Here is a 13,163-nt window from a genome sequence, read left to right as displayed (position 1 = left end):
TCTGATCAGGTCAGCGCTATCCACCATCAAAACAGACAAAAGAAACCACTTAGACCCTTTCAAGCGAACGACACCTAGTACCTATCCAGCACCACTTTCCACCTTTCCCCGAGACAACCCACCCTCCCCATTTCCCTACCGATAAACAGGAAACCCCTCCCCATCCAAAGGAATCAGCTCCTCCTCCCCCTCCACCCCGCCCAACCAAGCCCTTATCCTCTTTTTACTATCAACCTTTGTATCCACCACCTTCCCCTCTCTAATCTTCCTATCCAGCATCTTCTTCTTTTTTGCCAGCTCACTATTCGAGACGCCAGTCCCCTTGTTCTTGGTGATGACCACCCCCCCATCCCCTCCTTCCTTCCCCCTTCCCGCGGGTGGCGGCGGCGAAGCTAATGACTTCCCCTTTCTCGACCTACCCTCGGTAAAAAGCCACATTACCGGCCCGATCGGCCTTTTTGGCGACGAAGATTTTTTAGCGGGGGGGTTGACGACTTTTGGGGGTTTGGGTGCTGGTTGTTGCTGGGAGGCTGTCTTGGGGGGTTTGGATAAAGGGGAAGGTTTCCGGATGGGGGAGATGGATTCTATTCTTGTGAGGGCGAGGCCGGAGGTTCGAGGGCTGGGGTTGGAGGTGGTGATTGCTTCTGTTGGGCGGCCTGTGGACTTTGTGATGATGGTGGGATAGGAGGATTTGGGGTTTGTGAGGGCTGATCGGCCGGAGCGGTGGGATTTGAGGGCGGGGGAGGGGGGGGGTTTGAGGTGGGTGTTGGATTGGGGAGAGGGGGTTCGCGATGGGGAGGGGGATGAAGAGGAAGAAGTGGATAAGGGGGTTGCGTCTTCTATTGTTATCTTGGGGGAGCTGGGTTGGGATATTGGTTGCATGTGGGGGTGTGGGAGGGGTTGGGGCTCTGGTTGCGGGGTGATGGTGGTGGTGGGTTGGGTTTGTTGGGATATTGTTTCTAGGTGAGGGTGAGGGAGTGGTTTGATTTCGGGTTCTGGTGATGTTTTTGATTGAGTTTGCTGGGTTATTGGCTCCAGGTGAGGATGTGGGAGGGGTTGGATCTCGGGTTGAGGTGGTTCTGGTTTGGGTTGTTTTTCGTAGTCCCATTGATCTGGACGTGAGGGTTTTGACGTCAGTGGATTGGGACGGGAAAAGGGGGGTGATATGCGGACATACCATTTGGAAGTTTTCTCGCACGCCAAAAGTACTCGTTGTCCTCGCTGAGGTACCATTCCGACCATGACCCGGGACCCTTTGATGTTGAGCTTTTCTTTGACTTTGACTTTGACTTTGTCCTTGTAGGTTTTGATTTTTTTGATTTCGATGGCTCTTCGGATATGACGGGCGTCTTTGCACGACGAGAACCCTTGGGGACGCTATAGGTCGGGGTTGGCTCGACTGTCGTGGCTTTCGCGGGAGGAGAGGAGGATGTCGGCCATAGTGATGACCAGAAATCCCGATTGGGGTGTGCTGGGATGTTGTATTCTCTTGGTTTGGAAGCCATTATCGGTTCAGTGAGCAGCCCGTGTCATTGGTAATGGCTACCTATGTTCGTTGAAGGACATCAGAGAAGGGTTACACCATGGTACGAACAAGTTGCTTACGGTTTACTTTGATTACAAGGAGGTTCTGACTCCCAGAGTATGGGAAGGTGAATGAAGGGAAGTCAGAGACACCTGCATAGCTGTGGGTCAACTTATTAAGTACCAGTGGACTGACAGAAAGAGCCGCACAGGGGAACAACGGCGGTCTAGCGGGTAACGCGAAGCGGCCAACCTCATCCGAAGATCCAACGAGCGGAGTGGCAATGCTGTTTACTTCAACCATATGGGCTGCCGGAAGAGAGGCCCCTCCCCATATGAGCGCTGTCGTTGCAAGCGGGGCCATGACACACCACTCGACAGTCGGCACCAGACCGGCTGCTGTCACCCAACGATCTTGATCGCTCTGGCTCATACCAAATGACAAGAAAGCTCAGATCTGACTTTCAACCTATCGGGGCCGCCTCATAAAACCTTTGCATGCTCCTAGACCTGCTTCGGCTCGGGTTTGCATGCTTGGTGCCCAACGTGTCATGGTGCCAACGCAGGTCGGCGGTAGCTGACCCACCCCAGACTCACATGATCTTGGGTCAGTCAGTCCAAACAGAAAACGACATATATCATGTTGAATGTGGGGAATGGAATGAATGGAAGGGAACTAGACGCCTCTTACCCGGATGGCGTGTCGGTGTCGGCTTTCCACCAGGCACGCTTCGGGCCGTGAGAATCATCAGATCTTGGCTGCCAATGAGATTCTAAAGTCTGAAGAAGGAGCCATAATTCGAAGGGAACATCAGGCGGGTAATAGATCGGATCGGGCTGTCCAGGTTGATTGTGTTTGCAGGCTCATGTGTCATTGTGGGCCAAGCTAGAGCATGTAACCTCAGTCATTGCTGTCATGGTTTGGGAATTCGTCAGGTATCCTAAGCAAATATCTTGATATCACTTTGTCAGATGGTAGATAAGGGTACACTGATAAACTTTTATGTGCCCTCGTGTCTAGCGGCGCACGTGACCAATTTGAACCTTGGGGGTAAGTCTACCTACCTTACTCACGTGTATCGGTGCGAAGATGCAAAAGGAATCAAAATATCACTGACAACCATCGCTTTTTAACGTGAAGACTATCCTATCCGGAAACGAGCTCTGGTTCACAGTCACGGCCCAGCTCGCAGTAGTGAGGTCTCAGCTCGCAGGAGTCAGATCACAGCTCACAGAATTCAGTCCCGTAGATCTAAGGAGAAGCGCAGAGCTGTCGGTGGCTAAAATGGGGATATTCTTGACGCCAGCATGATGGACTTGAAAGAAAGCTGGTGGAATGTCAGGACTTGGAGAGTATTGACTGTAAGTGTATTTTAGAAATCAGGATTATTAGGACAATTATTGAAAACCCCGACCATAAACTTCTCGTTCATTGACAGTTCATTATGAAAATCTGCCCCAAAGAAGGATACGAGAACTCTATAACGTACATTATAAGCGAGTCGCGCATATAAGCGAGTCGCGCACTCTCTGTTACCCTACCACAACTATCCTCAATTACACAACCACAACACTAGGAAACTACAATAACTGAATCAGAAACAGATGAATCAGATGATTCTGCAGCCTCCTGGCATGTACGTGCATTATGGCCAGGCTTGCCGCACACACCACAGCACCGAACCTTCGTACGAGCTCCCCTGCATTACCGCCATCCTGCTGCGTTTCTTGCGCTGCCTCCCCACCCACGGCCTTCTGGTCAAGTATATCCTTTGCATCTTGCACAGTAAGTGATCCTCCGAGCCGCACACGTGTTTTTGGCTCTCCGGCGCTTACTTAGTGCCTCGTTGGCCTTGCGGAGTGAAGTGTTCTCTGCACGAAGGAGAGCCACCTGGTGCATCACAGCCATTGTACTCTTAGCAAGCTGGTCCACAGCAGCCAACATTGAAGTCGGGGAGCTATTTTGATGGTTGGCAATGCGAGTCTTGATAAGCGTTGACTGCGAGTCAGCTTCTCGGGGGTTGTGTGGTGTCTGGAAGACCCAAGGTTGTGCAGTGCCGGGCCGTGAGTTTGGAGGTGTTGGCGTACGAAGCTTTACATCTAGCTTGGAAAGCACCCTCTCTGGATCGTACGGCGCAAGGCCAGCACCTGCAAAGCCACCCTGTATATTCTTCTCTGTTATAGAGGCAAAAAAGGCCTCGCGGAAGGCACAGAGGAACTCGAGCTTGCTTACGTGGTTGATATGCATGCGCATCAAGTCCTCGATCTGGCGGCCGTACGCCTGCTTCAATGGCCCCAAGCAGCCGACATCGAGTGGCTGGAGGTAGTGTGAAGAATGCGGAGGCATGCAGAGCGTGATGATGTTGTTCTGCTGGCAGTAGCGCTCAAATTCAGTCGAGTGGTGGCTTTCGTGGCCGTCGAGGATCAACAACCGGTATTTGCCCTTTGTGCGGGACGCTGTGTGATAGTCGAAGTGCTTGATCCAATCTAGGCCTACCGGATTGGTAGTCCAGCCATTATCGGTGGTTGCGATGCGCCAGGTAGACGGTAGGTTGCACTCGGTGTACCAGTTAGCAAGGTGGTACTGTGCGGCCAAGATGATGAAGGGAGGGATAGCCCAGCCGAGGGCATTGACTCCCTGGATCACCGTTGCCCATTCGCGGTTGCCAGGCTGGGCCAGTTTCGCCTTGCTAAGGCCGTCTGAGGTCGTAACTACCATGCCCGCGAAGATAATACCCATCATAAACCCAGTCTCGTCGAAGTTGTAGACATCGTCATCCACAATACCGTACTTGGCCTTGGTGTTCCGCACAAGCGTGAACCACTCGCTGATGACCTTTGGATCCTCGCACTTGGCCCTCTGGTAGTCGTATCTACGTGTAAAACGCGTACGGAGCTGTGGCTGGCGTTTGACGAAGTTGTGTGCCCAGAGCTTGCCAACAGGGGCGCGTCGCGTACGCGTAGCAGTTGGTTGGCCATATCTTCCACACCACGCAATCTTGGTGGAAAAGCTCGCGCACATAGCTCAATAACGTATTGAATAATAGCATCCTCTTCTGATTGAGTGAGCTTCTTCGAATTGGGCGTGGTGTCGCGTCGTGCAGGCCGGCCAGCGCGTCGGTCACGGAGGGTTGATGGTGGTACATTATAGAGCTTAGCTGCGGCTCTGAGGCGTAATTTTTCGTCCTTTTGGAGAGCTTCAAGGGCTAAGATTACCCTCGCTTCCTTTAAAGTAGGTGGCATGTTGGGTTGTAGAGAAAAATGATGTTAAGTGTAGAGAGAACGCGTCGCAATGGCCAGTGCGCGACTCGCTTATATGCGCGACTCGCTTATAATGTACGTTAGAGCCCCTAAAAGTATTATCCACTTAGAATCAGCACATTCGATCAAGCTTTTCTTATCTGTGTATTTTCCGAGGTACATAAGGGCTCTCAAGGAAACATTGAGTTTAGTTTCAAGTGGCCACGCCGATCATGGCCGGTATGCAGTTGATATCTTTGAACTCACATTTAGGTTTTCCAGTGGCGCTTGTGAGCTTGCAGCAGCAGGATGGTTTGAAAAGTGACGGCGCCCAACCCCAGGTGGGTGCCATGAAGACTTTTCCCTTCAAGAATTGAGGTTTAATTCATCATGGTTTTGCAGAGGTATTTAAACTGACCCTGTTTGTTTTCTTTTCTTTTGGAATCCCGAAAGTCCAACTTGACACCAATCCAACTATCAAACAAACCTGGTACAAGTTACCAGTTCATTGGTGAGGCTCTTTCCTTTTCCCTTAATATTCCCATCAAACAAGTCTTAACTAACAGTGTTTGTCACGGTAGAAGGTCTCAATTGCGACAGTATGGACCCAAGGTTGGACGACAGCGGTATTGCGGTGCTCACCAGTGTTGGCGTCCCTGCATTCTATTGCCTCATGTATGACGACGGATACCGGCATGACACCTCCACCGGGAAATTTCTGAGCCCCAACTTCAAGTCCTGGAAAGACCATCATTCAGCGAGCTTCCTCAAGGAGTTCCACCAGCGTTTCCCAAGCGTCAAACGAATGATACAGAATGGCGAACTGCCCGAAATCACCACGGATAGTATCTCCCTGATGAAGTGGCAGATGCTGCACGACAGACTGGAGGTCAAGGAGTTCTATCTCAAAGACTTTGTGGTTGCATGCATGATAGACATTGAGCACTTCACGGCCATCGCTGCTCACTACGGTAAACAAGACCCAGATCTGACAGATCTTTGCTCGAAGCTTATATGGACATTCCTCGGGTCGAACCAAAACCAGGTTATTCACCACTTCAACTTGCCGCTTCCGCGTACGAGACTTCATTTGTGATGCACCATTTTGCATTGCTAGCGGACCTCGGGGACATTGCATTGTCATACACTCCTGCCATGACCGTGGAAGAAGCTTGCAAGAGGTTTGATGACAATATTCATCAAGCAGTCCTTTGCTTTCACCGCGTGGTCGAGAGGATGGTCTACCATATCACCCATGTAGACGCCAAACCTCAATCAAACCAGTGGGTCTCTTCAAACACACAAGGTCGCTTGCAGTCGGACTTCTGACTTGCAATCGCCAACTGTCTAGGGTCACAATCGAGAGTGGTGTTCACCTCAGAGTCAGGCCTTTCCTAATAGGGGGAGTCAAAAAGCACCGACGAAGGTTCTACCAAGATATGTGGCCAGAGGGGCAAGATCATCCCGCCATAGGCACTAGACGACTTTATCTGGGTGGCTATGTCTGTCCGTCCCTTCAGGGAGCCGTCACGTCCTGCTGCTATCGGGTATGTTTCAAGCTCTCTGCTGTCAGTTCATCGAAGTTCAAGCGGGTACTAGTTCCTAATACTTTTTCACGATAGTGGATTTTCCAACGTGAAGACTCGAATAGGCCCGAGACGTATGAATGGCACCATAGACTCGACTCTGGGCTTAGAGATAGGTGATAGCCTCGGAAATTGGCAGGGAGAAATGACAATTTCAGTATTTTGGTCGTGTTCTAACAGGTACCTGCACTTTTTCCAGGCCCGTGTTTTGTAACAAAGCGTAGATATTTGGCACCGCTCACCGTTGCGAGCCCCGCCCTTTTCACCAGAAATCATACCGAGCTTCTCCTTTTCCAGGGAGCCCCGTTTTTGTCCAAATTTGTCTGCAGCAATGCCACGGATAACCCGGTGTGATCCTTCTGGCCATCAAACGTGAATACTTACTCCAAGTGGGAGTCGGTACACTAGAGCCCTGAGGTTCCCTACCAGTCCAAGCCACCCAGTTAGTCCAGGCTTTCATGCAAAAAAAAAAAAAAAAAAAAAAAAACATGTCTCTTGGTGGAATATTACCTTTGAATATCAGGGTGAAATCCAGAAATGTAGGAATCCAAGTTGCCAGTGCCATAACCTGCCCGAAGCTCCATTCCTGCTCCAGAAGAGACGGCCCAGCTATTTCAGAGATCGTCCCGCGCATAATGATGTAGTCCCCAACCATGACCCACATCTTGACAAAGAAACAGGCGTACCAAGCAAGCATCAGCCAGAACTTGTACCTTGTAGGAAGGCGAGCCGCCAGCTTCGTCCTGACTGTATTATAACTGTTGATCAGTCCTGCAAAAACCCCTATGAAAAGACCCCCGAATCCTGATGTCGACACATGACTCGTTTCCTGGCTAAAGTGTCACACGGGCCCACGACTCAGTGCCCCTAGACAGTACACACTCCAACCAACAATAGCCCAACGATATGCCCAGGATCAGAATATCTGGGGCCGGCAACCAACTGAGCCCACCGGGGCTCAGCGGAGGCATCACGGCGACCACCACGAAGGCAGAACCAGGGTGCCGATACGGGTTGGTTGGGCAGGAGGGACTGAGGACCCATACGAGCTGCAAGAAGACTGCAGGACAGGAATCATATGTACCTATTACTGGTGGAATCAGTGGCCAGGACGCCGAAGGAGGTGCCCGGCCAAGGCAGACAGATAAGACAGGTTCGAGGACCAGGGAGCTCAGAACGGTCCTGGGGATCCGGAGGACTATAAGTAGGCCTTGCCTTTCCTACCCAAATGGCAAGGACCTTGAGGCCATAACAGATTATTATACTGAGTTGAACTACCTGTTCCAAGCCGAGATACTCCCCTTGTCACATAAAGGCAGATAGCCGCTGGGACCAGCTGCGTGCAAGCCTGTACAAAGCCTCATGTAAAATAACCGCCCAGATAAGAACGCGGAATAAATTGTATGCGGCAAAAAATTGGGTGTTCGGATCCCCAGGATCGAGCAAAGTCCACTGAATAAAGCAAACTGTCTCAAAAAGCGTGTCGCCGAGACCAAGCACGCGCCTAATGACAGTGCCCAAAACGATGGCAATCTGCCCTGTAGCCACGATAGCTAAGAGTATCCACCGTGCATTCAAGTGGCGACAGTTGGGGTAATGCAGCGGCCAGGTGAGGGCGACGACTGAACATGTCAAGCCTGCAGATATCTCTGCAAAGCGCCCGTCGTACGCCGAGGACTTTGTGTACTCTGTGACGAGGGTCGAGCTGATGATAGCAAGACTTAAAAGCGACGAAGAATCCCAAAAAAGACCTGCGCTTGTCTGGAGAGCATTGCGTGTCTTGCCGGAAGTCGGCGAGAGTGGTGTCGGATTGCTATGGTTCCTCTTCGCCCAGTACTTTGATAGTTGTAACGGCGCCAGTGTCACAACAAATACTGTTGCAAGCGATACTTGGATAATGTGTGAAGTAAGGATCTGTTGCCAGCTTTTAGGTCATTGCAAATCTACATTCTGTCAGGTAGAGACCACTTACCCCTATTCCGGCCAAATCGGGATTACCCTTCCAGGACAAGTTACGACAGAAAGTCGTCTGACAATGATCTAATATCAGGTACATGGCTTTGTAGGTTTCGCGACTACTGCTGTTCAGGCCATCTGCCCAGTTGACGATTGTGCCCCGAGAGAGATTAAGAAACGGGGTTGGGGCGACAGTATGTGTGGCGTTGATAAGCGCCCCGTATGGAAACTCGTCGTGCTTCGTGAATAGGGAGCTGCTCCCATTCCAATCATCTCTCTCGTACTTTGATCCAGAGTAATCCCATTTGATGATAAATAGCGCTGCAAATTTGGCCGCGCTCTCGCAGTCGGCGGTGAAGTCGATATCGGCGAGCGTCCAGTTGGTAAGAATGGCGGGGTTCATATAATCAAACATTTTTTTTTTCATTATCGCTTTTGGTCAACGAGTGACGATGACATGGGTCTACATATCTTTTATTTTCGTTACGCAGGCAACAAAACAGGAAGCAACCAGTTGTGTGCCAGATCAGCTACCTACATTCCAAGACGGCATGTTTATCCAATGACTGTAGAGGCTGTGCCTCTTTCAATGCTTGGCTATCAAACATGTTTGCATGCTGGCAGGCTTAACAAAATAACAAAAACCGAGTCCCTTATATGAAACAGATTCACCTGCCTGTCACTCACCGCTGATCACCATGCAACTCCCAGCACACAGCCACATCTGAAAAGGCAGGCCAAGAACTACAATTGGCAAGTCAATAGACGATGCCGAAAACAACTATTTTTAGGGGATTAGCAGACAGCCAATTGATCTTACATTTGTCTTGAAGATGTTGAAGCCTTTTCACAGGAGACACCCATCAAGTGGTGTTACATCTTCTGTAGCCGAGACCTTCCGCGTGTGTAATCACCTTGAATTCCGTCCCATTCTGCGAGCCATCTCCTCCTGTAGCCCCCGCGTCATCTTCATCCTCTTCAGTAAGTCGAATTTGTACTTCACCAGGGAGGCGATACTTTAAGGCTTTGAAGTCTCCTAGCGAGGATACGTTAGTATAATTTCCATGCACATATCTGTATAGATGGTAGGTACTCACCCTCGAAAATCAGAACGAAATCCAAAATTGTTGGAATCCAAGTTGACAACGCCATAGCCTGCCCGAATCCCCATTCGTTCTCCAAAAAGCCTCTCCAGCCCTGTTAGAAACTCTATTGCGAGAGTCAACATAATCTATGAGATTGAAAAACAGTGACAAAAAGAAAAAGATGTACCACCCCTCCCAGAACAAGCTTTGAGCCCGAGGTGAGCCCCAAAGCGCTCCAAAGATCCAATCTAAGGGTGTATCTGAGTACAAGCGCGTAGAGCTGCGACACCAGGATATATCTCAGGGGAATAATAATAGCAAACAAAGTCAGTCCCAAACGACCCTCGTCCTTCTCAACCCACTCATTATCCAATCCAAGACAGATCGTTTCAAAGGGCGAGCGCCGTGTGCCCGCTCGATCCCGAGCCATCAAAAGTATAGTGACTGAAAGTTCCATTGTAGCCAAGACAAACAGCAACCAACCTCGAGCTTTTGCGTGTCGGCAGACAAGGCGGCATAGCGGCCAGGTGATGGTGACAGTTGAAAATGTCAAGCCCATAGACGTCTGTGCAGTGCGTCGGTTGTAGGCAGAGGGCTGGTTAAAGTCTGAGATCATGGCCGGGATGACAATGGTGAAGCTGAACAGGAATGCAGCGTCCCAGTACAGCCCAGTGCTTGTGAGGAGACCCTTGAAGATTTTCTCCCGAAGTGATGACGACCTTCTTGGCTGTCTTGTGTTGTTGTATTGGGAGTATTGAGAGCCAGGGTCAAAAGAAAGCATACCAGAGTCAGAAGAAAGCCTCATCCAGAAAAGTCTAACACAAATGATCATAGCGAGGAGCACTCGAATGACGTAAGAGGTCAGAACCTACGCCAGTTCCTCTTCAATTTCTCAGCAGTCTCTTAAATTCATGATGGGATGAAGCAAAAGTACCACATGCCCCTATTCCAGCCAGGTTGGGATTTTCCTCCCATGATAGACTGTAACAGAATTCATTCCGGCAACACTTGGTGATATCTTCCAATGCTTGAGGCGTCTCAAAACTGGTGATGTTCAAGCTATCCGCCCAGTCGGTGACCGTCTCTACAGCCAACTTCAAGAATGAATCGAGCGCCACAGAGCGCACAGCATTAATGAAAGCCCCGTAGGGGAACTCGTCGGTCGCCGTAAACTGTGAATCGATGCTGGTCCAGTTCAGCACCAATCCATACTTATCCGTCTTCACAATGACATTCCAGTATTCTGTGTACTTAGAGGCGAACTTAGACGCAGTTTCACAGTCGGCAGTGAAGTTAATATTGGCAAGCGTCCAGTTGGCAAGGACGGTCATGCTCAAGTCGGCAGCCATGACGCGTCTGTTGGCAGTTTTCTTTGCCAAAGATCAAACACCCGACACTGATGGCGGGGCGCCAGGTTTTATATACCTGCTGGCACTTGTCAGCCTCCAGATGAGGACTAGCTGAACAGGAAAGTGGGTGTATGTGGCCAAGGTTGTCCGGCGGTTAGCGAGCCAAGCAATCAATCTGCCTATCAGTCTGTGAGCCTCGCGCAACTCGCTGTAGTTCCATGGAGGGTCTCGTGGCGTACTGTGCTTGGGCTAGCAGAGTGAGAGAAGGCCAGGCTCGCTGGATTCGGATAGCAACAACAGCGCCTGGTGATTGTGTGGAATCTTGCAGTGTGAATCTGACCTGTGAGAAATGAAGTTGCTCCCTGTCGGTCAGGCGGGTCAGGTTGCTCTTAGGGCTTCCGTCCTGAGCCCACAGGCCTCAAGTTGATAGATGTTGGTTTCTTTTGCTTGTTTGTAACTTTCCCTATGTATATATATAGAATATCATTATTTTCTTCTTCGGTATGAAGCTCTGGTCAGAACCCATCTTCTGATTCGAGGCTTGCAACTCCAAGGTCGCATGCCGTCGACAACAGAATGAACGCCCATCATATAGAATTCCACATCCTCTCCAGCGGTCTGAATATTCACTCCAAGGGGCAGCCGGTAAGCAAGGGCTTTGAGGTTTCCCATGATGATGTGCTCAGTCAGAATAGGTGTATATATGCATAAGGTGTATGATGTAGGGGCTTACCTCTAAACACCAAAGCAAAATCAATCACCGTTAGAAGCCAAGTCGATAGCGCCATCACTTGACCGGAACCCCATGCATTCTCCTGTAATGTTTCTCTAGCCATATCCGATACCGCGTTCTCAGAATAATTTAGTTGGCCAAGTTGATCCGCATCGTCACAAAAAACCAAAGGTACCAGATAAATCTCAATGCAAATCCTCCCCTTGGATTATCAATCATCTGCAAACCTTTACCAACCTTGTTTATGGTACCAGTTGTAATCAACCCGGACAACCTTCTTCCAAGTACTGATGTCATTAAGATTCGTGTTTTCGACTTCGGCAAGTGCTGAAAACTGTCCTTCGCAGCAGCCCTCAGTCCAGCGACCAACTTAGCAAACACCACCAGTGGAATTTGAACAAAAGATCCTATGACACCAAGCCACGAGTTGCCATCCTTATAGTAAAACTTCCATGTCATCAGGTAATGGACCGAAGCAATGATGTTCAAAAGGGGTGGTCAAACCGTCACGGGTGTCATGGTGAAGAATGACGGGTACGAAAACCCACACACAACAACACAAACAGTATCCGTCGAATCTGTACATACCGAAATATGCGGTAGAACAACGGCCAGACAAGGGCAAGAACTGAACATGTCAGGTTGACTGACGTCCTTACAAAGAGCGCGTTGTAGATGGATATCGAGGTACTTGTGGTGACAAGAGCGGAGACGGCGGCAATGGTGATGCTGAAAAGTGCTGTAGAGTCCCAGAACATGGATGCGCTCGTCTGAAGAGCATTTCGTGCCTTTCTATCATTGAAAGAAAACACCCTCGGGGTGCTGCGTTTCATGATCCAAAATTGGGATAGTTGCATGGATCCCAAGAGTAAGAATATATATTATGGCGAGTGAGACTTGAACGACGTATGAACTAAAGACCTGTGCCACATTTATCATCAGCCTTCTACTCTTAGATAGGGTAATGAACTTTAATAGTCTCATCGACTTCACCCCTATGCCATCCAGATCGGGATTGCCCTGCCACGGTTGGCTCCGACAGAACTGCATTCGGCACCTACGGATGATAGGGCTTATCACGCTATATGTATCCCAGGTCGTGTTTTCGTACATCGTAGACACCCAGTTCAGAATCATCCCTCGGGAAATATTGACAAAAGGGTCCGGCGCAATAGTCTGCATCATGTTGATGAATGCATCGTATGGAAACTGGTCAGATTCCCTATATACGTCTTTGTGTCCTCCTCCATCAACAGAAGCGCGGCAAACTTGGCTGCGCCTTTACAATCAGCAGTGAAATTGATCTTGGAAAGCGACCAGTTGGCGAGGACATTCGAGTCTAGGTTGTCGGCCATTTTGAGAATGATTCAGTAATGGCTGTCATGTTTTAGGCCTGGGAGTGGGCGTGATGAGTGTTATACTTTCTAGAAAACTCCTTGCCTATATAAAGGGGGCGAGGCTCAGCTGAAATATACGTACGTGTATGCGCTGGCTACCCGACGGGACTGAGCCCTTGTCAGCAAAAGTCTGTCTGCCCAGTCAGAGTACAGATCTCTACACCATTCAGGATTCATTAATGCGAGACAGTCACACAAGAAGCTGCTCAGGTGGCAGACTGAAGGTCCGTTGTTGAGTTAGACTTGCATCATCAACCCTACATGAACGATGCCTGAGGGTTATGTATGTTACT

The 13,163-nt window shown here is 49.8% G+C and overlaps 2 protein-coding genes across 2 annotated transcripts; both read right to left on the bottom strand.

Moving 5' to 3' along the window:
• Positions 1-135: 135 nt before the first annotated feature.
• QC762_208860 (uncharacterized protein) lies at positions 136-1,505 on the bottom strand (the record flags this gene model as incomplete). Its single annotated transcript, XM_062887792.1, has 2 exons — positions 136-1,112; positions 1,178-1,505. The coding sequence occupies 2 exons, from the start codon at positions 1,503-1,505 to the stop codon at positions 136-138; spliced, it is 1,305 nt and encodes a 434-aa protein (XP_062745950.1).
• Positions 1,506-1,988: 483 nt separating this feature from the next.
• On the bottom strand, positions 1,989-2,466 carry QC762_0041120 (uncharacterized protein; the record flags this gene model as incomplete). Its single annotated transcript, XM_062883364.1, has 2 exons — positions 2,216-2,466; positions 1,989-2,116 (listed from the first exon to the last, which is right to left on the bottom strand). Exons 1-2 carry the CDS (start codon positions 2,271-2,273, stop codon positions 1,989-1,991), a joined length of 186 nt encoding a protein of 61 aa, XP_062745949.1. The 5' UTR covers positions 2,274-2,466.
• Between the last annotated feature and the right edge of the window lie 10,697 nt (positions 2,467-13,163).

The sequence above is a fragment of the Podospora pseudocomata genome (assembly GCF_035222375.1).
Source record: "Podospora pseudocomata strain CBS 415.72m chromosome 2 map unlocalized CBS415.72m_2.2, whole genome shotgun sequence".
NCBI classification, from domain to species: Eukaryota; Fungi; Ascomycota; class Sordariomycetes; order Sordariales; family Podosporaceae; genus Podospora; species Podospora pseudocomata.
This window is presented reverse-complemented; position numbering and strand designations above follow the sequence as displayed.